We start from the raw sequence: 26,501 nt of genomic DNA, 5'->3' as shown, positions 1-26,501 counted from the left end.
TTTGGAAAGGTCAAACCCAAAGAGACCCATCCTCATCTAACAAAATACAAGAAAAAGGACGGCCTTGAGGATTCTTCAAACTGAATTGTTTGCCAGAGACAATATTTTTTATTTATGTATTTTTCCTTTTTTTTTTTTTCCCTCCACTTGTAGGCAGAATTGACAAAGCAGAACAAAGCTCGTTATGATGGCGTGGTGCACATCACTTTCTTCTCCCTCCATCATCTCCTCTCATCTTCTCTTTCTGATCCTCTCATCACTGGGCCAAGGAATGAGGCAGAAGTACTCGAGAGCAAAAGCCGTCTTTACTTTTCACGCCTCTAGTTGATGATATATCTATGAGCCATCGTTTCATCTGTTCCTCGGCCATTGACTTGCACACGGTTATGTTCCCTTTGATGATGCTTCTATTTACTCCCCTTTTGAATTGATATTTCAGAGTTGCCAGCATATCATTCGCCCATTAGTAGGATCTTATGTTACTCAGTTAGACATGAAAAATCACGTAGAGGAGAAGAGAGGAGCCTTGAGGTTGATAGTAATGGTCGAATCTCCGATGGCGCTTGGAGGGTTTTTGTTGCTCACTTTCACATCACTGAGCAATGAAATCAATAACAAATCACTATTTACTTTAAGTTATGACTTAGTGATAACGTTGCACCATTTTCCCCCCCCTTTCAAAAACAGACAGTACAGACAGCTTCCACAATATGATGTTTTTGCTTGTGTATAAGTAAAACGCTTCATTCTCAACGACTGCCATCCTACACAATTTCACCTTACATAATTTAAGACTTGTATCTCCTCCAATTTTCATCCCTCTGAACGCACCACATAAATACGGTTACATAAACACTCATCGACATGTAGGCTACCACATCCCTGAAGAACTCGAAACAGAAATTCATCTTCTTTGTGGCGAACTTAGTCTCCGCGTTCTTCTTCTTTTTGTTGCTGTTAATCTTCCCTCCCAGCTAATCCAGTGGGCAGATTCTGCCGTGATTATCCCTCCTCTTTATTCACAACTGGCCCCGATACCATCTCTCATCTGTTTCTTTTTCTTCTTCCATTCGTACTACCTCCCCACTCTCCTCCTTTTACAGATGTTTCAGAGAGGAGTGAGTAATGCTAATAAATCACTCGAACGGTGCATTTAAAAAGGAGCCACTGCAGCTACGGAAGGTGATATTATTGTGTTAGATTCCATGTGACTACGTGGCACTGTATTAAGCACATGAATAAATAGTGTTATTATTAGAACCAAAACAGTGATTTGAAGGGATAACACAGCGGTAACAGTGTGCGTGTGTGATAACGATAATGAACAATTGTGTTCCTTAGGAGGAGGATTGTCATGACAAGGATGCTTTAATTAGATTAGACTCAGCGTGTTTTGATATCCCGCTGCGACGTGTGGGTGTGGATGCGTGTGTGCACGTGTGTGCATGCGTCCGGGTGGGTCGGTGTGTTAAAGCGCGGAGTGCACATAGCTCGAAATGTTTAGTTTGGCTCATGTGCAAATGAGGGACACTTAACCAGTGTTTCTCTTTTCTGTCTGCCAGTATTTGCATATCAGTGTCTGTGCGCTGTTCGCCTACTTCACTCTTCTTCCATCTCCTCTCTGCCACGCCATAGTGTCTCTTGCCTTTGTGCCTTATCTTTTGTACTTCGGGAGAGAACATAGCCTTTTTTCTGCTTGAGTCCTCTCCTCATAATGCCTCTTTCCATTTCCCACCTCTCACCCACTAGTCTGTTTCTTTTTCACCTCTTCCCAGCACTTTCTCCCTGACCTCCCCAGCTTCCTCTTCTCCCGCTCCACCTCCTCTTCCACTCTCATTTTCATTTGAGCATGTCCTTGTGTTGTTTATTTGATCAGAGAGCTGTTTTTACCATGAAAGCAGTGTCTAAATCACCAAATCACTCAGACGCACAAGATAACGATACACCAAAGGTATAATTAGTCCTTAATTAGAAACTTTATCTAATACATTACACAGCCGCAATCAGGAATGTACTAACGAACCTGGATGGTGAAATAAGATTCTCACGAAACGAGAGAGGCTGAATTACCTACCTTGATGTGTTGGACCAGTTGCCTGGAGACATTGTTTCCTTTTTTAGTATAAACTCCAAGTTATTTCACTTTGATGCACGTCAGCTTTTTCATTTTCTTTGTTTAGGAGAAGCTAGAAAACTGCTTCAGGATTCATGCTTCTGTTGTGCCGTGAAGCACTTAGTGAGAAAACTAAGTGCTTCACGGTGGTTATTACAAGAGGCTGCAAAACAAACCTGATGCAATGTGTTGTGTGTGTGTGTGTGTGTGTGTGTGTGTGTCTGCGTGTGTGTTTGTGTTTCAGAGCTGGAAGTGGCCAGGCTCAGCACGGATGGGAACCTTGCAGATCTGACATTCCCTCAGTCAGAACTACATGGAAACTCCATCCAGCTGTCAGCTAGCACTCTCAAACAGCATGGCAGAAACGGTATAAGAGAAATTCTCTTCTTCTCACTCTCTCATGTATTCCTCCTCCTCTTCTCTCACTGTGTTTCTCTGTAATCATGGTTTAAGTCAACAATTATCATGTGCACCTCCTTCATGTTTCTGTGCGTTGTCTTACAGGTGAGATCCGGATGGCCTTTGTCCTGTACAGGAACTTGGGTGCCTACCTGTCCACAGAAAACGCCAGCGTCAGACTGAGCAGCGAGGCAGTCTACCCTAATTACTCTGTTATTGTCAACTCCCCAGTCATCACAGCATCCATTAACAAGGAGAGCAATAAGGTTTACCTGTCTGAGCCCGTGGTCTTCACTGTCAAACACCTCCAGGTAAGTGAAGTGTGAAGAGAAGATTTGTTTTTTGTGATCAATAAGAAACAACCTTAATAGGTAATGACTTTGAAAAAACAGGGTTAGCATGAGGCTAGAGATAGTGTCTGTTTTTCTTTTGTCAACAACTATTATTTAATTTTAGAATTGTCTGTATCCCCAAAGTTCAAATTTGAAGTTGATATCTTATTTTTAATATTAACTCCTCTGAATCATAGAGCCCCATTGGTGTTAAAAATATTGAATCCACATCGAAGGGTCACATAAATATGAGTATTTGAGTCATTTTTAATAAGTTAGTCTTACAAACACTATCCAGTTGGAATAAATACTTACTAATGCAGAAAATATGCATAAATTCACAGCTGAAAAACAATCCTGAACTAATGCACTGGAGTCTGAGTAGTGTTTAAAGATAACAAGTAAATAAAAGAAACCAGTACCCAGCTGTTTTAAGGTATAAAATAAACTTGCTGGGTGCCACAAGCAGGGTTAGAGAAGATGGAGCATAACCAAAATCCCAACTTGCTGTCGCTTGTGGTCTTTCCATCTGGTCTTTCCCATCTTGGGAAATCCCATGAAGACCTCATGCTCTTCAAGGGATTTGGCAATTTCAAAAATATAGAGTGTCTGCCTTATCATCAAATGGCAGTTGTAAGTGCTAATAACGAGAGCTGTTGACTTGGAACTTGAATATAAGCCAGAGTTAAGTAATAAAAGGATTTTTGTAGGCAGGGAACAATCATAAAAAGTCTGGAACACAACTGACTCGATATCCAGCACAAACTTCTTCAGACCCTAAAACAAATCACATTATACAGTATATAAAAACTTATATTTATATTTATATAGAAATGTCTGGTGCACATGCCACTTTATGTAAAAATGGGACAATAAATACAGTTTTATGTATGACAAAGTTCCAGTCAGCCCCTACTCGTGTTGACAGCTCAGGATCTGCCCGTCAACTGACTGGGACAATAACTAGGCATACTACCCTGAGATAAAATAAATAGTGTAAACCAAGACTCGGCTGCTGAGAGACTAGACTATCTAAACACTTGGTATCCAATTTGAAAGCAGAAAAGTTCAAATTTCACATTTTGTGGTGAGAAAAAAAAAAAAAAAAAGCCAGTGGCAGGAACGGCCAAGCAGCTATAATCGCTGCAAAGAGTTTTGAATGACTTCTGACCACACGCTGACAAGACGTAACCTGTCTCTCTGGTCTTTGACTCACCCCAGGTGGCGTAAAAAAACAGCTCTGATTTACAACAATGCTTGTAATTGTCTATACTGAGTTTGCTATTAATTGTGCTAATACTGATCCAGTTGGTAATCCAGCTTGTTGGCAGCGCAAAAAAAAATCCTCGCGGCTTCGCTTTGCTCATTTTGAGAATTACTTCGCTAACACAACACACACACACAGAGCTTCATCAGTTTACACAACACGAGCAGCTCCTACACTCCCGAATCTCACACAATAAGCATGGACACAGCGCTGCCACCTCCTGCCATGGCTCCATGTTTGTTTGTTGCTGCGCTCTCTCATTCTGTCCCTTCTGTTTGGTGTTTTTGTGTGTTTTCCTCCCTCTCTGTGTTTCTTCCTCTCCGTCCTTTCTCCATCAATTCCTCCCACCATTTTTCTCACTTCTTTTGGCTTTCCACCACTCTGCATCTCTACCTCCCACCTCCCCATGACCAAGTATCTGTTCTCTGCCTTCCTGCACCCCTCCACCCGTCTGCCTTTTTATACCCTCTCTCTCAATTTCTTCTTTTACGATCTCTCTCTCATCCTCCTCCTCCTTTCTTGCCCCTAGCATTCGGAAGAGAACTTCAATCCCAACTGTTCGTTCTGGAGCTACTCCAAGCGCACCATGACGGGATTCTGGTCTACGCAGGACTGTCGTCTGCTGGCCACCAATCGCACACACACCAGCTGCTCATGCACACACCTCACCAGCTTTGCAGTTCTCATGGCCCACGTGGAGGTAAAGGTAGGCGTTTATTCTGGGGGGGGTGGGCAATATCAAAGGGTCACTTGTTCATCATTTGATTAGGAGTTCCTGGCAAAGCTGGTCAGCAGATTCTGGAAAAAGGGGGGGAAAGAAGAAAGAGAAGATAACCACAACATCTGGAAAATAGATCATAACTCTCCGGAGTCTTCAATAATCAGCCTTGGCAGGAGTCATTTTTACAATGGATTCGTCAAGCCAGATGATGACACACTGTAGGGTAGACAGAAAAATATGCATTTCGTTCGGCTTCTAAAGTCCTGGATTACGAAAACAGACACGTTTTAATTTACCAAGTTCCATCAGAGACAAAAGCTGCTGTCCTATTTTATTTAAAGAACGCTGTTTGATTGATCAGCAACTGAAAGCATTTATTTTGATATCTATGAGCCACAGTGGGTAGCGAATAAAAACCTTATTGTGCTGCCGTGTGTGGGATAAGTACTTTTTGTCTCCGTCTTTTGTTATGTTAAGTCCCCTTCCATGAATTGGCTCTTGTAACTCCAGATATGGTGTGACACCCAGTCTCTCCCTCTGGGCCGGAGGATGTGTGTTACTTCTAAAGGGGTCATGGTCAGAGCTAGCTTGGCAGCCCTGTGTGAACACAGTGTGAGGGGCTTGAGCAGTAGATCCATCACAGCGGTGCTATGTTGAGCATTGCTCTCCCTGCCAGGTTGCGGGACACTGATGGATAGAGCCAGCACACCTGTGCAACACAGCATAACACTGTGGCCCTGAACGCACAGCGACACACGGCCAGACTCACATCAGGCAGGGGAGGGGGATGTCTGTCTCTGTATACTATATGTTCAGTATGTTTCAAGTTACAACAATTTGACTCATATAAACGCTCAGTAAACCGAGGCTACACACGCAGGAGTTAAATATAGTAGCTATAATTAACTCTGAATGTAAATAACCCACTCACGCTCGCCTCTCTCTTTTCTCGCACTCCTCACACAGAAAGCAGGCAGCATGCATGATCTGCTCCTGGATGTCATCACATGGGTGGGGATCCTGTTGTCGCTGGTTTGCCTGCTTATCTGCATCTTCACCTTTTGCTTCTTCCGCGGGCTGCAGAGCGACCGCAACACCATCCACAAGAACCTTTGCATCAGCCTCTTCATCGCTGAGTCACTGTTCCTGGTTGGGATCAACAGGGCCGATCAGCCGGTAAGAAGGGCGGGGCTTTTGTTTGTGTATGTGCTTGTGTGATACAATATCTTCGTGCACCGTCTCTTGACTATATTATATTTATTTTGACAAGCCCATCATTATTAGAGTAGATGGAATAGATCAAGCAAACACACTGATAAGCCGCAACATTAACACCATCTGGTGGTTTTAATGTCGTGGCGGACAGGTCAGCATGAGCACAGCCGCATACACAGAGGTCAGTGATGCGCCATGTGTTCTGACACCTGTCGATCATGGTCAGCATAACTTTTTTTTTCCCATTCTGATCTCTGTCCAACAAAACATTATTAATTCCCCCAGATGGTGTTAATGTTGCGGCTGATTGGTGTATTTTGCTCACATGGTACATTTCAAACTGTGCCTTTTTATAAATGCTGTGCTGGCACAGGCTTGGCATAGCTAACCACTAACACCGCTGATGACACTGGATTGTTGTGGAGAGCAAATTGTTAGCTTTTTGCTAACTTGCTGTCAGTGAACCACACTTCAGTTACGTGAATAAGAAAAAGCTGAACTGGTTCATGCAGCATTTCCAGAATAAATCAGAAGCAGAATTTCCCTGGGCGGTAGTTTAACAAATCTTCTGTGTATTCAAACCAGACCAGCTTGGATTATACAACTATATTCTCACAAATAGCAAAAGGAAAACAGGGGGAAAAGTTTCCTGGCATTGTTTTTACTGTACGTGCTTAGTTTTCCATGACATAATTAATACAGTATATGGAGAGGTTGGGTCACTAGACAGTTCCTCACATTAAGTGTATTACAGTTTTCGGCTATATATAGAGAACTAATTTGGTTCTTTAGTCCAGTCCCAGTTGCAAACGCAATTATTCACCTTGTAAAATGCACATTACATTCACCTGCTTACAGGCTGGATAATGTGTTAAAGCTTAACCGATTATCTTATCTGATATTATGCTGGGCTTCAGTCCTCAGTTGCATTTGTTAGTCATTACCCCTCAGGCTTGCAGGGGATCCTAGTGGTTGTGAGGAGGATGTTTGTAAAGTAATAAAGCTTTCATAAACAAGCCCAATATGAAGGAGGTCTGTGTGAATATGGGTTCAACCTGCATTTCACTATTTGTATGAGAGCCCTGCCAGACCCTGTCACACAAGATATGAGTGTTCACATTCATCACTGTAGAGTTAACGTACATGTATAAATACAGGCAGGTGTACAAAACCTTTCAAGGCACCGTGTCAGTCTCAAGATGCAATGTTAAAGGAGGAGTAGAGTAATCTATGCGCACAGAACCTACTGTAACGTCACTGTTTACAGCTTAATTGGTCACTTTCTGTTTTCCACTCCCACTGCCCAAACATTACCAGATCAGGGTTTTCTATTACAATTAATGATGCATGGCCTCTACTCCTCACGGGGGAAGTGTGCAGAGCTTTTACGGCTCATAACCGAGCCAAAGACAAAGAACAATAACAAAAACCAAAGCTATTGTGAATGAATAAAAAAAAAGAAAATACCTGCCAGACCTCTGCAATGAAAAACCTAGCTCATTACATAAAAGCCTGATAGGTATTTCCATGTTAGCCAATTAACTAGTTAAACAGTTAGGGGGGTTTTTATACTGTAGATAGCATATTGCCCGGCCCCTGAGAGTGTGGAGGGTTGTTTGAAAAGATCAAACTGCTCCGTAGGAAGCAACTTTTGCATATGCACAAATCAACCAGTTCCCCTTGACGTACAGTGCAGTACAGTTTTGGCTCAGGCACCAGGGTCCACGTGGTCTGCATTCCAGTCACATCCCATGATGTGTAATCCATATGGTCTGCATTCAATATGCCAATGGTGGATTAGGACTTTAAACCCCTCTTGGGTGCAAAGCATTTACACAAAATCTTCTGGGACAGGTTCTAAGATGAGACTTTGTTTTTTAATTCCTTTGGGCAAGGTCACCTGAATATCATCAACATAAAAAAGACTTGTATGAAGTACAGTATGTTGACAATGCAACTTTAGATATGTCTTAGTGCTTCACAGGTTGTTTTTTTTTCATGTGTGACTTGTTTGAATCACTATGTCTTTGGGCAAGGAAGCGCTCAGGGCAGTATCCTTTATCTGCTTAACTGTATTCATGAAGCCTTTTAGAGCGGCCCGAGACCTTTGCATCCTGCTGAGCGTTCGATGAGAAAGCCTCCTCGTTGCAAATGAAGACACAAAGCAGATTTGATGTAGCGTGTTTTGACATTGGGCCTGGTGTATTTATCTTGGCCTTGTGTGTGTGTGTGTGTGTGTGTGTGTGTTTGTGAGCGTGATCGTGTTTCTTTGCTATGTATGCGCGCTGCTGTATTTGTGCGTGCCATTCTCCTGTTAATTACTCGTGACTATTTGTGACCTCCATTAACATCTTCAGCATCACTTAGTTCGCAGCCAGTTAAGCCAGTAATTCCAGCAGGAAAACTAAACGACGTCGCATAGGCAGCTACATTTTTACCTGTGTGTGTGCGTGGGCGCGCGCGCGTGTCCGCGCGCCGTCGCTTGTGTGTGTAAGCGACACTGTGAGATCATTAGAAATGGAAATTAGCGACTCCCTTGCCCCCTAAACTCATTGTCTCTCAGACATTAGGTAATTGTTTCTCGCTGCAAACCCCTCCATTATGAAAGCCTGTCTGTTAGCTCTCTCATCCAGTGATTTAGGAGTGACTCTTTAAATTAGAGCATTTCCGTGAATGTGACAGGCCAAATCTCACCACTTATTCTTTCCTAGTCTTAATTTCTTAAGCACCCCTCTTTTCTTCCCATCCTTTTGCAGAAATTGGTAATGAGGTCTTAGGTTTGATACACCTCTTTCATTTTCCTACTGCTCATCCCTTTGCAGTAGTTCCACTTGTTTTGTTCATCCTTGGCACGGACAACAGTCATGTTGTATTTTCAGCAGTGTGCTCCCTCCCCTACACAACCACCACCCCACCTTATTCCCCCCTTCTTCTTTCTTTGAAAGTGCTCTGCTGCTTCTGTTTGAAATGTGGTCAATCAGCCCAGGCTGCAGCACCAACTTGTCACTAACAGTTTTCTGTTTATCTTCTTAGATGACTCGCTGATAGATATTGTAGCCGCGTTATAAAATGTGAAAGAGGCTCGACTAATACTGTCATCCTGAAGTCATTTTGACTCGTTCTGTCACCTGTAATTGCTGTTATATTACACTGTGATTGTGAGTTGCCTTTATTCATCTTTGCCTTATCCTCTCCTTCCACCATCTATCCTGATATTAGCAGCCCGGTTTTTAATCCCGTACACTTCCTTCCTAACTTGGATAAGAAAAATGGTTTCTTTCTATGTCTGACTCATAGCCTTATCTCATGCAGTGTTTGTGTGTTTTTCCACCAATTCATCAGTGCAAATGTCCACCAGATTTAGTAGGAGTATTTCCTGAGGGTTATTGTGTGTAGCGTTACTGTATTTTTAAATCCTCTCCATCTTTTATTTTCCTCTCCAGATTGCCTGTGCTGTCTTTGCGGCCTTGCTTCATTTCTTCTTCTTGGCAGCGTTCACCTGGATGTTCCTGGAAGGGGTGCAGCTCTACATCATGCTGGTGGAGGTGTTTGAGAGCGAACACTCCAGGACTAAGTACTTCTACCTGGCAGGATATGGAGTGCCTGCTGTCATAGTGGCCGTCTCCGCTGCAGTGGACTACAGGAGCTATGGCACCGACCGAGTGTAAGGATAGAGGGGTGGCGAAGAGAGTGTAGCCTGAAGGAAGGATGGATGATGGGGCAGGGGAGGAAAGGGAGGGAGGCTCAAGTGCCTGCTGTCATTTTGGCTGCGTGTGCCACAGTGGACTCTACAAGCTGTAGCACTTCTGAAGAATCAGTACGAAGAGGTTGAGAGGCGAGAGAGGAAGGGAGAGGGGGAGGGAAGAATGGGGACAAGCAGGGGAGGATGCACCACAGAGCGCCTGCATGAGCACAGTGGCGACAATGTGTGAATATGGAAGGATTTAACAGGCGGTATGGACGGAGGGGGGTGCACGGTGGAGCAGATTTAGAAAAAGGAGGTTTTTGAGTGTGAGAGTGCGAGAATAGAAAGACGGAGAAGGAAGTGATGGAGTAGCGTGTCAGCGTGTGCACACATCCACGCTGGTTTGCACTTGTGTGTGTTAAAAAAAGCTGGCTTCCCTTGGGGGAAATGCAGAGTAGTCAGTGGGGACATACATTAAGCACCCGTGTTAACATATTCATGCATGCTTGACTTGTCCAAACTGAGACAGAGGGTGAATCCACAAAAAATGCCAGCATCTCATTCATATGGACTATTTGTACAACAGGCCGTCCACAAAAGCACACAAGTGAACATAATAACATTTTCACGTGCGTGACAAATCGGCTCCATGCATGCGGCCCTGAAAGGAGGCTAACATTTTATTCATGCAGCGCATATACATATTATGTGCATGAAGTGTCATCTGTATGCCGGGCTAGACATGTCTGTGACCTATGCTCCATTGCGCCAGACTATAAAATCATAAGGACTGAAGAGGAGATTAGTAATGTGGATGGATTTAAAAGCATGTATTATTGTATTATAAATGAGCGACTCCGTATAGAAAGTGAAAAATGACAGGTTACTATAGGACTGCTAAATGATTCAGATGCTCTGATGTTCATATTCTCCGCTCCTGATCCTGATGCCATTTGTATTTCAGACCATGCAGCATTCCTCTGGCTACCTATCACCTCATTGAGGTCTAAAAATGAGGAAAAGGGTTGAATTTAGCAGTGTTTAACCATCAAGCCACGCCGCTCTGTATGCCACTTAGATCAATATTTCATTGTTGGATGATCATTAAAACATGAGCCTGAATGGCAGGCTCTGGGTGAATATGAATGCTATCAGCCAACAAACTCAGAGACTTGTTTTCAGACAATAGCCGTGCTTTAACAATAGAAATGGAAGATGTGGTGATATGTTTTGGAAGAAAAATGTAGAGACTATGAAAGAATGTCCATTAAAATCAGTGAGGTTGTAAAAGTTTAATTTTACAGAATATACTGTATATTCTAGTAGTTCAAAAGAATATTTCATCCAAATAACTGATCATTTTCCTTTAAAGGCCCTAGGCCTTGTGGATTTAAAAGGAAAGTGACACAACTATTTTCATAGCAAAGTACTTTTCATTAAAAGCAGTACCTAAATAATATGATTCATTCATCAGTCTAGCCTTGGAAATGGCACTGCTTATCATGTTTGACATAACATACTGAGACAAAAACCTCCGCAAATATCACCCACCATCCCTGCTGTGTCACCTTGTCACATAACGCGCCCCATTCTCCCCTATATTAGCCAGTGGCACTGAGTCTCATTCATGTCCCATAATGAAGGTGGCTATGACTTAGCAAAGGAGCCCTAATGGAGGATACGGTGACACAGTCAGGGACCCATAATGGAGGGCTCTCTAATGTGGTGGAAATTGAAAGATTAATAATTCAAAAGCAGCTAGCCATGAATCAGTCGGCCATTTTGCTCCAGCAGTTTTTCTCTGGCAGTTTTTTTTTTCTGCAACCTGTTGGGTCTGACCTCGGTGGAGGGCACTTGGGAACTTTGTTCCCTCTGCTACAGTTGAGCGAGTGAAGATGTTTGGATGTACAGTGTAATTTAGCATAGAGCAGCATAATACCAATGCTAACTAACCTTATACATATATATGTAGATATATATAGATGAACGTCTGTCACGTCTTACTTTTTCCACCCCAGTATGTGACCATGTTATTTATCTGTGCCTTAAGGGCGATGTAATGGTTTGTTTATCACACGGTGCTCATCTCTTTCTGTCTCCCCCCTTTGTGTGTGATGTATATTTGAGGTATGCGTACTGTATGCTGCGGTCCATTTCTCTCATTCCTGCACCACCTTTCTCACTTTTCTTTATCTCTTTCACTTTTTCATCCACCCCAGTTCCCTTTGTCTTTCTTCTATCGTGATGCATTTGATGTACTGTTACATGCTCTTTTTTTTTTTTTTTTTTTTTTTCTCCCTGCCTCCTTCGCGTGTGTGTAACTGTGATGCATGTCCTGTCCTCTGATGGTAAATCCATGCTACCCTACTGTACATCCATTCCCTCCATCTGAGACTAGAGCATGTTTTTAATCCCTATGTGCCTTTCCTCCTCCTGTTACTCTTTCCTCTGTTTCTCATCCATGATGTCTCTCTCTCACTGTCTCTCCTGACTCACTCTTTATCTTCCTCTGTGTCTGTGCCTATCGCTCTTTTTCTAGGTGCTGGCTACGATTGGATACATACTTTATCTGGAGCTTTATAGGCCCTGCTACCCTCATCATTATGGTGAGACATATGCATAATCACACAGCACAAACTACACATGCAGGGTTGAGGTGGTTTCCACGTGTTTATGCAGGACTGACAGGTTACATTAAGGTTCTTTTTATCTCCTATAATGTTTACTTGAGCTCTTCGGCAGTGTAAGTGGAAGCAGAAGGAATTTTATGTGTCAGTTTAATAATTCCCACTCATGGATTAATGCTCAAGTGGGCACATATTCCAATAAGTCAGACATCTTTCCAGGGACATACTGTAAAGCACAAACTGTTGTACACCACACAGGTGTACACACACACACACACACACATACACAAGAGCTTTCAGGCACTTATTTCAAGATCCAGGTACTGTATTTCCTCCTGCTCTGGCTATTTTATTATAATGCAGGCCAATTACAGAGTAAAAAAAGGGGAACTTGCCATTCACAGAGCATTGTCGATGAATAATACTTCATCAGTCAGCAAACTGTTTTGAGGAGTGGGAGGAGAAACACTTACCACTTTGAACAAACTACTACGACTAGACAGACATAGAGAAAGGGAAAATAAAAAACATTCCCAATTACGTGAATGTCAGCATGTACACTGATGCTCTGTACTCATTTCAGAAATGTCAGTCAGGCTATCACTGATCTAACTGGGGGCTGTAAGTGGGAGCAGTGCAGGTGGGAGTGCTATGTTATGACTCCGTACCCACAGTGCAACCTCGGGAGACCCAAAAAAACAGCAGCACATACATACATTATGAAACCACACTATCTGTGGATTACCAATAGCAATACCAGTAGAATCTGTGACAATTGGATTTCTATTGTAACAATGATTCTCAATAGATGTAATGACTGCTATTTCCCCCTTATGTTCAAGCTGCTGTATTTTGAGTACATAAAGGGCTGTTGATTGTGGGCTGATACTGTGTCCCCAAGCCAATTACCGCTGGAAGGGAAAATGAAATGATATGCACTGTGTGAGAGTGAATTGTTATGGTGACATTGCGTCTTTAATTAGGTTGGTTACTGCAGGATATTAATGTGTATGTCTGTGCTTGTCTGTGTTTTCCAGCTGAATGTAATCTTCCTCGGTATTGCTCTTTATAAGATGTTCCATCACACAGCCATTCTCAAACCCGACTCTGGGTGTCTGGACAACATCAAGTAAGTGCATGTCCGCGTCCTGTTACCACACCTGTGCTCCCTGGTTTTTAAAACAGGTGTGTTTAGAGACGCTTGCGGGTTCAAATCGCTGTAGGCAACCCTCGCAGTACCCACACATACAGGTGTTCATTTTCCATTCCCTTTATGTCTTATCATAAATACTGAACCCTCAATATATAGAAATGTATATTACCTGAGCTCCTGCACATGTATTCTGATAATTAGGTGCTATAGACATGCACACCTGTTTTTATATTGACATAAAGAATAATAATAAGTATGATGTTCTTTACCTAAACAATAAATGATATATTTTATGGAAACATTTTAAAGAAACAAACAATTTGCACCTACATATTTTTAGTTACATTGATATTTGAATTCATCGTTTTAATCTCAGTATGTAGCAGGGGCTAGAAGTCTGTCAGCTTAGCACAAATGATGCAGGAACAACAATATTTCCTGAAAATCACTCAAGCACACTTATTAAGACTTCCTACAGTTACTTGCTTGTTTATGCTTTAAAACCAAACTGTAAGTGAGCTGCGAGCTGTAAGAGTGAGCTTTAGATTTTGTTATCTTTTGTTTTCTAGTCATTACGCTAACACGGTGCCAGCTCCAACTTTATATTTACTGGAAGACACTAGATTGGTATTGATCTTGTCATCTTACTCCTGCGAAGAAAGCCAATAAGTGTATTTTCCAAAATGTCAACTTTTTCCATTTCAATGTAAGGCACAGGATGTTAGCATGACACATGAATCACATTTCCCCTCTTTCTGACATCCTTTCTAGACACTGAATTCATCGTATCATTACATATATCACCGGTGGAGAATGTTGATAAAATATGACTTCATTTCCACAGAGCGCTGGCAGTTTGTCCAAGATAGATAACTAATCAGGATCGTGTTGTTTCTGCATCCAGTGCAGCTCGAGACATAAAAAAAAAGTTCAGTCTGAGCTCACCACCTCGCTGAGGCGCGGCTTCAGCATTAAAGATTGTAAATCATAAACTTATTTGATTTATCATTCATATATCATTGCCAATGTATCTTTCATGACGGCAGTTTTAAGTAGTGACTTTGAGTGGGAAGCATTTTAGAAATAAAGATAAATCAAGCGGATTTCTGCTTCAATGCTGTTCAGGGGAATGTTATCGAAAAGGCTGGATGAGAAATGAAAATCAAAGAACGAAGGAAGATTTTTTTTTTTTTTGTTCCTTTTTAATGACTTTCCCTAGACACACGTAAAGCCGAATAGATTTTTATCAGAATCTCCTCATTCATGTTATTGTGGTTCATTTACTCATTAATCACCATCATCATGCCCTTTTTGTCTTATTATTTTCTCCTCCTTTTTGTTTTCTTTGTCTCTTTAACTTCAAGCCATCCTAAGTTGTCTTTGTTGTGGATTGGCTCTGGTAAGGCCGCTCTTCTGTCAGATGCCTGTCGTCTTCCTAGACATATTTTGATTGGTTTACCTGTCGTCTTATTTTTCTGTAGAACCTGCCTCAAGTCTTTGCGTATCCCCAAATTAACCATTAACCTGTCTTGTAAAATGGATTACTTGTTCGCGTGTGATTTGTGAGCTCCTACGACCTATACACCTTATGTGCTATTGAAATATTACAATGGCGACATACGAGTGTGGGGAAACGGAGCTAAAGAGAGAAACTGTGACTCAAGGGAGCACTGCAAGGAGAGGTGAAATGGAGGGATGGAAAAGAGAGGGATGAGTATACCCTTTATTGAAGAGGGTCGTCAGACGAGCTTTATTGGAGGTTCTGTCTCGCCTGAATGGTGCCACTGAGGGCAACATCGAATCAATCACCTCAGTCTCACTCACTTACTCTCCTCTTCTTTCTCTCTTCCTCCCTCCTAACTCTCCTAATATCTCCCCCTCTGTCTTTTTTCTCTCTCTCTCTTCACCTCCCACCTCTTCCTTTCCTTACTCCTTTTTTTTTTTTTTGTCTCCATCCCACGCATGAGAGGTGATCACTGCCCAGTCAGCCAATCAAATTAACAGCCATCAGTGCGACTGGGGCAGACCCAAAACTGTGACGTTTGGTGGGAAATGTCACCTATAATGCCTGTTATGTCCCTCTACGTACTGCCCAGTGGAGCTGCTCACATGGGCACACACACATTCACACACACACATGCTCACAAACATGGCTCGACATGACCTGATATATCTGACATTTTTTTTTTATTTAATTTTATTTAAATTCCATTATGATAGCAACAACAGACTTTACAGTACTTTGGGAAGTCTTTCCTCTCCTACCCTTGGTGTATAATTCTTTCAGACAAAACCTCCCATCCTTTCCTTCATCCCACCCTCACAGTGCCGCGACTCTAAATTCACCCTTAACCTCATAGTCCTCTATTGAATGAAATTTTGATTCTTGTGGACATATAGAGACATAACAGATTTCTCCCTGTCTTCTTCTCCAGGTCTTGGGTGATTGGAGCCATAGCCCTGCTGTGTCTGCTGGGCCTGACCTGGGCTTTCGGCCTAATGTATATCAACGAGAGCACTGTGATAATGGCCTACCTTTTCACCATCTTCAACTCTCTGCAGGGCATGTTCATCTTCATCTTCCACTGCATACTACAGAAGAAGGTGAGGGAGACACGCGGAGGCAAAGCCGGAAAGAAAAGTACAGACAGTGTGATAGGCAGACAAATACAAACACACCGACACACACACACACACGCACACACACACGCAAGCACTGATCAGCAGGGACACCAAAAATATCTGCAGGCCTGTCACAGGTTTGATTGGTCATTCAGTAACCCTACTGGCTGCTCATTTCTCTCACCTTTTCATTTTCACCGCCTCACTCTCTCTCACTTTCACTATCTTGGCTTGTGACAGCAGGTAACAAGCTGTTAGTCTTCCAGCGTGTCTGTCATCCTCCAGCAGAAAAATGTTTTTTTTGTTTTGTTTTTTTTTTATCATCAGACAGGAGCATTAAGCCTGAAATAACTTGTTGAAAACTTTAATAATATTTATGGTAGCTGTGATTCTTTGAAAATGTGTGCACATGCTGAGGTATTATATGTTTGTGTCAATGGTAACAGATTCATTCCTGATGTTTCCGCTGATTTAATGCATCAACCTCGAGCACATTGACACAGAACCTCTCGTTTCAAAACTCCCCTTTAATTTGATATATTTTGGGTTCGGTTGGCCTAAAGGTTTAGATGCATTACATAGTACATATGTATTACTTTAAATTTAAATTATAAGGCTTCCAGGAAGAGCCTACACATCCTGGGATATTTTACAGAGTCTCCCACACGCTGTCAGGGCCTGGGAGTACCGAAGAGGAGTAGGATATAAAGCAATGAAAATTCATCAAATGCTTAAGACTCTCGTCTGGCTACAGTCCCACAGAGAGATTCTAGTTTTAAGTGTACGACCAGTAAACAAGTGCTGTGTGTGTGTGTGTGTGTACGTGTCAGTGTGTGCTGTACTTAAGTATGTGTTAGGCCATGGGATCAGGTATCCTGAGAGATGTCCTCAGAACAGTGCTGAGGTTGTCTTTGGCTGTGGTCCAACGTGGTTTCTCCCAAGATGCATGGAGCAACTCACCACGCAGCTGTTCAAACAGAGCATGTGGCAATACACGTCTGCCAGTCCAACAAGCTTGTTAAAAAGCAATTACAGTCCTATTTGTTCTGACTTGATTGGGATCTAAATGCAGATGTTCTGTGTGTACGAGTGCATCATATGTTTCCCAAAGGAATATGTCCATTTCAGACGAATATGTGGCAGTAATAACATTCGAAGTGGATGTTGACAGGGGAAAGTTTATGACCTTAATGCTTTAATGTCTACATTTTTATGGAGTTAAAAAAGAAGTTAACAGGAACACTTTGTCAAGTTAAGCCCTTCCAGTCCCGTTTCACTGTGCGTGTTCCTGGTTGTAACTGTAGCTCTCTGTTTCACGCTTTTCTCCTACACCAGGTGCGTAAAGAATACGGGAAATGCCTGCGCACTCACTGTTGTAGTGGCAAGAGTGTGGAGACCTCCATCTCCTCCTCCAGTAAGACCACCACCTCCAGGACTCCAGGCCGCTACTCCACAGGCTCACAGGTGAGCTTACCTGCCTGCACACCTGGACGCTACAGCACAGCAGATTCTCAGGTGAGGCCAGAGAACGCCATGAGGGTCTTGGGTTATCGCTGTTCACTTTCACTTCAATGTAGACTTGAATTATATATATGTATGTATATATATATATATATATATATATATATATATATATATATATATATATATATATAATTCTCAGACCTAATGTGTTGAAAGTGAGATAACCCAAAACCCTGGCTTACACCACTTTTAAATATTCATGCTGACACACAGGTAGATGGAGGATAAGTTGCATTGATGGGTGACTATTTTTTCCTACCTGTTTCTCTCCTGCTGGTCCTTGATTTACTTTTTCCTTTAATGTCTCACCTGCACTAATTTGCCCTTCATTTGCACATTAAACCACTTATGTTTCTTTCCATATTTCTTTCCCTCTTTTGTCATCATGTCTCCCCTCCCATGACTTATTCCTGTTCTTTTATTCCTGCCTTCATTATCGCTGCTCCTATTTGTCTTTGTCCATACTCTCTCCGCCTCTTTTCCTTCTCTTTCTACCTCTCTCTTGCTCCTTTTCTTCTGTGTATAGAGTCGTATCAGGAGGATGTGGAATGACACTGTGAGGAAACAGGAGTCCTCCTTCATCACTGGAGATATCAACAGCTCCGCCACGCTCAACAGAGGTAACCACGGGATATCTAACATTTGCATCCTCATCACTGTCACCATACCTACTTTATTAATAGCAGGAGGTTTAGACAGCATACGCTGTCATTTAGTAAAGTGGTGGGTGTCCAAACTTCTGGTATATGGTACTGTATTCTTGTACAAAGTAAGATTAGCAGCATAGAGATACTTTTTTTCTGCTTCAAAAGATAACTTTACAGATTGGCGAGTTTGGAGCCACACTAAAACATTGACCAGATAAGTCTTTATTGTACATCTACGGGGCCACAGAGGGCTTGGATGTTTCTTTTTTCCAAGGATAGTCAAGCTTTGAAGCAATGTGGCTGAGAAAACCTTAAAATTAAAATGTTCAAGCCTGAATATCAGTGTTCCCTTTATTGTTCTAGTGCTTTATTATCAGCTGAATGCAGCAGGGGGTCACCTCAGGTCAAGATGCTACTTACTTAGCGCTACAATCTTTCAAGTGTTTTTCCATCTGAACACCTAGCTCATCTTAGAATTTAAAGGATAGTGTAGTTACATAGCTTTTCAACGATAGGCTCATTTTTCAGTGTGGTTGCACTATATTCTGAGCTGTCGATTGCTGTCCCTCCAGAGAAAGCCACAGTAAAGGACTGTAAAAACAGAATCCATGAGTATGGCAGTCTGAAGGCTAGGGTAATGAGGACATAGACACCCTAATGGCTAGACATTTTGTCACATACACACACACGCCGAAATGCACACACACACACACACACATACACTGCCATTTGTTAGTCTCTAAGTCGAGGTGTGGCCCTGGCTTCCTTCGGGCCACTAATAAGCTGTTAGCATGACAGATTGATGCTAAAGCAGACACGGTGTGTGTCAGTGCCTGAATTATCACACACTTAGTGAGGCAGAGCTTAAGACACCCCCACCTCCTCCTTCCCTCACACTTTAAAGCATGGTGCAGAGAGCTACTTAGCCAGTAGATTTCAAACAATTACTGTACATACTGTGGCTTAGTGAATAAGGACGGAATGGCTTAAATTGCCTTTTCTGATAGGAGATTGACTTGTTGAAATTAGTGGAGAGTATGATGGAAGAGGAAAGTCTTCATTTTAAGTTTGAAGCACATTTTAAGACATTATCCGATCTGTTCTTGTATCTACTTTTAGTTCTACTGGGGATATTGGCACCTGATATTTTTATAAAATCTCCTTTATTTATCTTATCTAAATAAGCAAATGTCCATATAAAGTTACAGTATCTTTTCTTTTTTCCTTTTTTTATTACCTAGGAAAACTGTTTAGTATGCTGCCACATTCTATTTTGTCCGTTTTACCTAATTGATTCTACTTGGAGCTCTATTTTGTTGGCCAATTTCAGGCCGCTGGCCAGTTTCTAGTCTCTGATAGAGGGTAATGAAGTTTTAGTAATATAAACTGAACTGTTGTATCCTAAAACACAGGAGCTGAATAACAAAATGTTGCTATTTTCCTCTTGCCTTTTATCAAAAAAAGTGTCATCGTTATTCCAACCTATATTTAAACCTTGAATATTACTGGCATACAGTACATCTCCTTTTAGGAGTAGTGGTAGTAGCAATATGAAATTGAATGTACAGGAGCTGTCTTGGTCATTCACCTTCCCTTTTTTTCTGCACTGTCTTAACGTGTACATGATCTGTCTCCCACCTAGGGAAGAAATGCACTGAGAACACTTTTTTTGTGGCCCCTTTGTCCATTAACTATCCTATAATCATGCTTCTCTGCTCAAGTGTATTGAACTGCAGCACAATCTTCTCCAAGCTATGCTGCTCTCTCTCTCTCTCTCTCTCTCCCTCTCTCTCTCTCTCTCTCTCTCTGTCCGTCTCTCTCTCTCATCCCCTCCCTTGGCCTGTATGCAGTGGCTGCAAGAATGACTTGTCAAGCTTTTTCTTGGCTTTCACCTCAAACTATGTTTGCCTGTTTGATTTACTTGTCCTATTCTCTCTCTCTCTTTCTTCCACACACTCACTTTCCATCTCACTCTCGTTTCCTCTTTTTCCTTCTTGCTTACTTCCACTCTGCAACGTCTACATGCTCTCTCCTCCAACCTCTGCCTGTTTTTTTCTTGAGTGCTTCTCTCTTTTTTCTCTCTTGACTTGGCTATTGCTTTTCCTCTCTTTTCCTCTCTCTACTTGCCTGTTGCTCTCCCTCTTTCTTTCTCTATCTGCCTATACCAGGAGCCATGGCTAATCATCTTATAACTAATGCTCTCCTTCGTCCTCATGGTACTAACAACCCTTATAACACTCTCCTGGGGGACTCGGCAGTCTATAACAACCCAGCCGTGGGCATGTACAATACCCAAGGTGTGCCTGCTGTTCCTATTATAAACATTCAACATTTGAGGATGTTAGCTTAGACCTTTTTCCATCACTGTACCTAGACTGTGCATGGTTATTTCATTATAAAATGTTTGCTACCATGATACACTCTTAGCTGCCAAGCTGATCTAGCCGTATTATGGCTCTCAAGTGAGGTGATCAATCACACTGCAATAATCTTTCACAAAAGGCACCCACTGGGCAGTTCTTACAGCACATAAATGTAGAGATGAAATTATGTTGATGATTCCTGTCCAAAGGCTGATTTATTGTGTGCTGTACAGTAGATGCACTCTGCAAATTCACCTTTTCCTTTTAACCTACTTGGGAGCCATGAAATATTTGTACTACTTTGTGTGAATGTACAATTTTACTGCATGTGCTTCATTTTGAACGCCAGTTCGTGTGCGTATTGGACTTGTGTGTATCGTTTGTGGTACTGCATGCCTGCTACTCTCTCTATATTTAAATATACAGTATTATGTTGTAAAGGCAATTTGTTATGTGTGTTTTTTTGCATTAAATATATCATAAAAAGCTAAAATGATAGCAGCCAGTTAACTACAAGGCCCTGAAGAGCGGTCTTTCATTTTAAGAACTAACCAGTTTTCATCAAGCCTCCAATTACTGTGCTGTTCATAACTGTTGATTTTGTAGCTGCTGAAATGTGTTTTTCTCAATATATGAACTCCTGTCTGTTTCTTTTTTCTCTCCTCCCTCATGCTGTCCATTAGCACCTTACCGAGACACAAGTATGGGCTAAATTAATACTCAACTACTTCAATAACATTGACTTTCTTCTCTCTTTTCTTGCTTCTAAAGCACTCTACCTAACATTTTAAGACCAATCTACAGCCAAACAGCAGTTTCTTTTGGCTGTGAGCCATGTAAACACTTTTTTTCCCCCTAAATCATGAGTCAGTTCTTATTTGGTTTGTTACACAGTTTTAGAGTCCCTTTTCTGGAGTACGCCATTTAAAAAAATATTTTCCTGGGGGCAATATATCTATCAAACCAAAAATATTTCCTCTGAATTTAAATATTGCAGATCAAATGTGCAAATTGACATTTGAGTAATGCAATCGAGATGCAATAGGTTTGTCCTTAAAAACACTGTATAACTGTATAGCAGTATAATTGAAGTGTTACTTCAAATCATTTATCTTATTTTGCTGTAAAACTCTTGTTTAGTATTGCTGTAGTGCTGCCTGTAATTGAGAGAAGAAAGTACTTCTGAGGTTTCTCTTAAATTAATTATGGGCGCTTGAAGCATTTTTCCTTCCAAGAAAATTATCATTGTTACTTTTTTAATCCTCAGTTCACAGTACACACTATGATATCAAACAATAATTAAAATCTTTCTTCTGAAAAATCCCCTCAGTTTATTTAAGGATCCTAATACTTATCACTTTTTTAATTATTTGCTCCTCAGAGGGCATCCTGAACAACGCAAGGGACTCCAGTGTCATGGATACGCTTCCTCTTAATGGTAACCATGCCAACAACTACAGCATGGCCAGCAGTGAGTACTTGAGTGATTGCGTACAAATTCTAGACCGAAGTGGCGGCTACGGCACCCACAGCAATCACAAGGAGACAACCCTGGAGAAGAAGATCCTCAAAGAGCTGACCTCCAACTACATCCCGTCGTACCTCAACAACCACGAGAGAGCCACCACCGAGCGCAATCACAACCTGATGAACAAGCTGGTTAACAGCAGCATGGCCAATGGAGGTGACTGGTTTCATTGAAATGATTTCAGATTTCAATTAAAATTTAAACTAGAAATACACTGAAACCACTGCTCTTTGATTCAAATTCATCATCACCAATGTGCTATAACCACTGTTCCTGCTTGATTATTTCAGGGAGCATGGCAGGGGGCAGCAGCAGCAGCAGCAGTGGAGTTAGTGGGTGTGTAGGTAGCAGCAAAGAGGACAATGGTCCCATGGTGATGGACAACCCTGCAGCCTTTCCCCATGAGGAGAATTTGGGTTTGGAGATCATCAGAGAGGAGTCCAACGCTCCACTCCTTCCTCCGAGGCCTCCTCCACCAGACAGCCATCCCCCGCCTCCGCCTCCTCCTCACAGCTTCTCCCGGCCACGGCACATTCCCCAGGAAACCAGCGAGAGCTTCTTCCCCCTGCTGACCAATGAGCACACTAACGAGCACACGCATTCACCCAGCCACAGAGACTCACTCTACACCAGCATGCCAGTGCTGACGGACCTCCCAGACGGGCAGATGAACGGTTTAACAGACGGAGAGGAAGACAGCTCTGGAGAGCTGCAGCCCTGTAAGAGTGCCACTGCTCCGGAGCTGGATGATGTCTATTATAAGAGCATGCCAAATTTGGGCTCCAGGAATCACCTTCACGAGCTACAAAGCTACTACCACATGGGCCGTGGTGGCAGCGATGGATACATGGTGTCTGGGAGCAAGGAGGAGTCTGATTCGTCGCCTGAGGAGCCGCCAGTAGACCCTTCCCACCTGGTTACCAGTCTATAGAGCCAATCAAGAGACTTCTATCCCTCCCCAACCCACTCTCACACTTCCAACCTTCCAGTTAAAACATTCTGTGTTGCTGCCTGACAGACTGAGCTGGCCCACACCTGGACTGGTGTACTGTGTGTGACATTAACCATGGTTCATGACTGATGGCTGAGTTGTCGCTGGTCAAATAAAAGCAGACTGAATGTATTGTCACAAATAGTGCAGATGGTGAGGGAGCTTCTGAGAGACTTTTTCACGAACATTAAACAGGAATGGAACTTTTAACCTGGAAAGGAAAGTAAAGGAAAAAGGGAGGGATTGTGTAATTTTAACCCTACCTGTTACTTTAATTTGGATTCTTGGATTGACTGTAGCCCTACAAATTCCCCAATATGGACCTCTAGCAGATAATAGCATATAGTCTCCACTACCACCACTACATGGGCATGCCCCCCAGCCCTGGTTAAAGGAGCTGCCTTTCTGTTTGTCTGTATGTCTGTCTCTCTGTCTCACTCTTCAAAGATACACACTGGGATGATGTTTCCACCTCTCCAAAGGTTTGAGCAGGATATTAAACTCTGGTGTTCACAACATAAACTGGTCCTAAAGAGGCCTTGACACACTACCTGCCAATCAAGTGGAGGATGTATAATATACTGTATGCCCTCACTACTGATCATCCCAAAAACTGGTATACTGGGCAACTTAATTGCAACCATATCGCGCTGATGTTCTGAATTCTCTTCTCCTTTGTATCTGCTAAATTGGAGCTGCGTCTGGGCTGGTGTAACATTCCTGCAAGTTGTAGTGACTGCGGCTACTGTGTATTTCACTGAAAACAAAGAAGGAAGATCATATTACAACAAACTGAACTTAAAAAAAAAAAAAAAAAATGAAAGAATGGGTTCTGTTTCTTCTCCTTTCTTCCGTCAAAGTTTTCAGTTCTCAAAGGATTATGAAGAAATCACAAACTGTTTCTATGTATTGTACAGAATACAAATACAGATACAAATGTTGCATATGACCAAGTCTTTTATTTTTTAACTTTTAAGTTGCGAACCTTTTGTCTGTGGAACCGTTCTGAAATGTCATGAATTGTTCTGGTCACACGTAGACTACAGAATGAGCAAGGAACAATCTTTCATATCACTCTTTCATAAATACAGAGACAGTTAAGCACTCCTTAATTAATATGCATATAGCCTACACACATTTCATTCTGGTCCTTTTATAGCAACACCACTGTCACTTACATTTTGCAGATCAACTGTTACTATATACTTTACCACTGTGTAGATTAAAAACTAAAAGGGAAATGAAGTGGCCATGTTATGAAGGAGCTGGTTACTGTAGAAATGCAACGTTTAAGTCTTTGCTGGAACTGAGTTTCATCTCATTTGTTTTTGAATAAAGCATTTCTCTATCTTTAGCGAGTTTTGGTCCAAAATGGCAAAAGCTATTTGGAGTTTTTGAAGCATATACTCTCTATTGCCAAATATTCTACCAATTGACATGACCTTGCTGTGCTGGTTGAGATCTTTACTGTACAGAAAAAAGAATGAATAATAAATGTCATTCTCTAAACTTAAATGAGATGTCCCACTGTTTCCACCGTTCATTGAAGGGCGGGTCTCACCTGTGAAATGCCATTGTTACACTATATACGTGTACCGAAGATGTGAAAACTCTGCACACAGCAGCACTGTCCAATGTGGAAAGCCAATGTTTACTTATTTACTGTAGGAGGAAAATTTCATAAGTGTATGAAGTGTAGCTTGCACATGTATCCCACAAGCCCCCTCCATGTCCCCAAGAGAGAAATTATTTATTTATCTGTTTATCAGTTTAAAGACAGTAAAACAAGCTCAGAGGAAAGAAAGCTGGCTTTAGGCAGGAGTAAATAAAGTGGCACAGGGTTTGTTTGTTTTGTTTTTTTTTTGTTTGTTTTTTTATTTCTTTTTTAAATTATTATGATCATGATTATTATTACAATATTATTGCTAATTATTTATTCTTTTTGTATGGGTTCCAAGTTGAATGATCTCATAACTAATATTTGTTGTAACAGTGAAAGTTGTTTGCCAACAAATAAATTACTGACATAGCTTTGCGGTTTTCTGCCTCTTGAGTGTTATCCGTGATGACATCGACATGAAATGCAAACAGAGAATTTGACCAAACAGTGTTTCCACTCTAAATATGCATTTGGGGCCATTTAGGGAGATTACACACCGTACAGTATGTTTTCTAACAGACATTTTGCTGCACGCTTTAATTCTAATTCAGGTAAATCTGTCGAAACGGCTAGTGTCAGTAAAAGGTTTTTTAGTATCCTAACTGGACCTGGACCTGGCCTGGAAGCTTTTACAGAATAAATTTAAACCCTTCATTTTGTAATGATCGTGACTGTTTGGCAGTCAAATATTCATTTGGATGACTGACCCACAAGAGTCGAGTGATAAAAATAATTACATTCAGACAAACCCTGAGTGAAGTGGCTAGGCACAAAATCAAAACAACTGTGCAGGTTGAGCACAGGTTGGCGTGTGTATGTTTGCATAAGAGAGCAGCCATTAGTGCTTAAGTCAAAGAAGCTCACAATCTATGTGAGGGGAAGGACGTCTGTCTGTTGTTCTTCTTCAAATTAGCCAGGGCCTGAGTCTTGGTTGAATGCCTTTCCTTTCCTTTCCTTCCCGTCCTCCCCTCAACCCTTGTGCAAATATTGCAAAGAGAAGGGGCAAGAGTTATATTGACTGTACATGCCATGGTTCTGAGAAATCCTGCAGATGTTACCGTAGATGAGACCACCTGGGACCTGTTAGCTCAGCAAGGCTTTTTTTTTTTTTTTTTTTTTTAAGTTATGGAGCAAGTTGGATTGCCTGGTTTCTGAGTGTACTTGCCGATAGCCACGGTGCTCACAAACAGCAAAGAAGTGGTGATGAAATTGCAGGGGCTTTGGCCACCTCTCACTGGCCCAGTGTTAATGATGCTTTTTTCAGGAAACATGGTCCCCTGACTTGTTTTAAAATTGAAGCAGGCGTTCAGTCTGTCTGCCATGGCTAGTGCTGACTCCTGTTTAAAGATAGGGTGTGGTCCTGCAACCAAGTCCGGCAGCTAGTTCTGTCATAGTGTGACAGTAGGCTGCACATAAAAGACAAGCCTATCTGAAAACAGGCAGGTTTATTGTTTTTTCCTAAAAGCGCACATCTTGTGCCCATCATTGAGATCCAGTCCTTTCTAGTGGATTGTGGATGCTACACAATAGGTCTGCATGTGTTGCCTATTCTGTTTTTGGCACAATGAGCCTCTCCCACCTTCCACTGGGGCTTGGCACCTCCAACCACCTTTGGGGAACATGCAAAAGTGTGAGCGCATAGTGTTGCCCGGCA

The 26,501-nt window shown here is 42.0% G+C and overlaps 1 protein-coding gene across 7 annotated transcripts in view; it reads left to right on the top strand.

Moving 5' to 3' along the window:
• Positions 1-25,218, top strand: part of adgrl3.1 (adhesion G protein-coupled receptor L3.1) — a 103,793-nt gene extending 78,575 nt beyond the window's left edge. For 3 of the 7 annotated variants that reach the window (XM_026359773.1, XM_026359775.1, XM_026359772.1), the window contains 14 exons: positions 2,358-2,480; positions 2,618-2,823; positions 4,641-4,817; positions 5,799-6,008; positions 9,491-9,711; positions 12,272-12,338; positions 13,397-13,488; positions 15,948-16,116; positions 17,470-17,649; positions 18,185-18,278; positions 20,564-20,602; positions 21,352-21,369; positions 22,050-22,352; positions 22,487-25,218. In XM_026359773.1, coding sequence (XP_026215558.1) covers positions 2,358-2,480; positions 2,618-2,823; positions 4,641-4,817; positions 5,799-6,008; positions 9,491-9,711; positions 12,272-12,338; positions 13,397-13,488; positions 15,948-16,116; positions 17,470-17,649; positions 18,185-18,278; positions 20,564-20,602; positions 21,352-21,369; positions 22,050-22,352; positions 22,487-23,127 — 2,540 coding nt within the window. In that variant the 3' untranslated portion in view covers positions 23,128-25,218. The remainder of the gene's footprint in view (positions 1-2,357; positions 2,481-2,617; positions 2,824-4,640; positions 4,818-5,798; positions 6,009-9,490; positions 9,712-12,271; positions 12,339-13,396; positions 13,489-15,947; positions 16,117-17,469; positions 17,650-18,184; positions 18,279-20,563; positions 20,603-21,351; positions 21,370-22,049; positions 22,353-22,486) is intronic. The other 4 variants (XM_026359779.1, XM_026359778.1, XM_026359774.1 and 1 more) reach the window with 3 other exon arrangements.
• Positions 25,219-26,501: the final 1,283 nt, after the last annotated feature.

This window comes from Anabas testudineus, chromosome 1 (assembly GCF_900324465.2).
Source record: "Anabas testudineus chromosome 1, fAnaTes1.2, whole genome shotgun sequence".
Classification (NCBI taxonomy): domain Eukaryota; kingdom Metazoa; phylum Chordata; class Actinopteri; order Anabantiformes; family Anabantidae; genus Anabas; species Anabas testudineus.
This window is presented reverse-complemented; position numbering and strand designations above follow the sequence as displayed.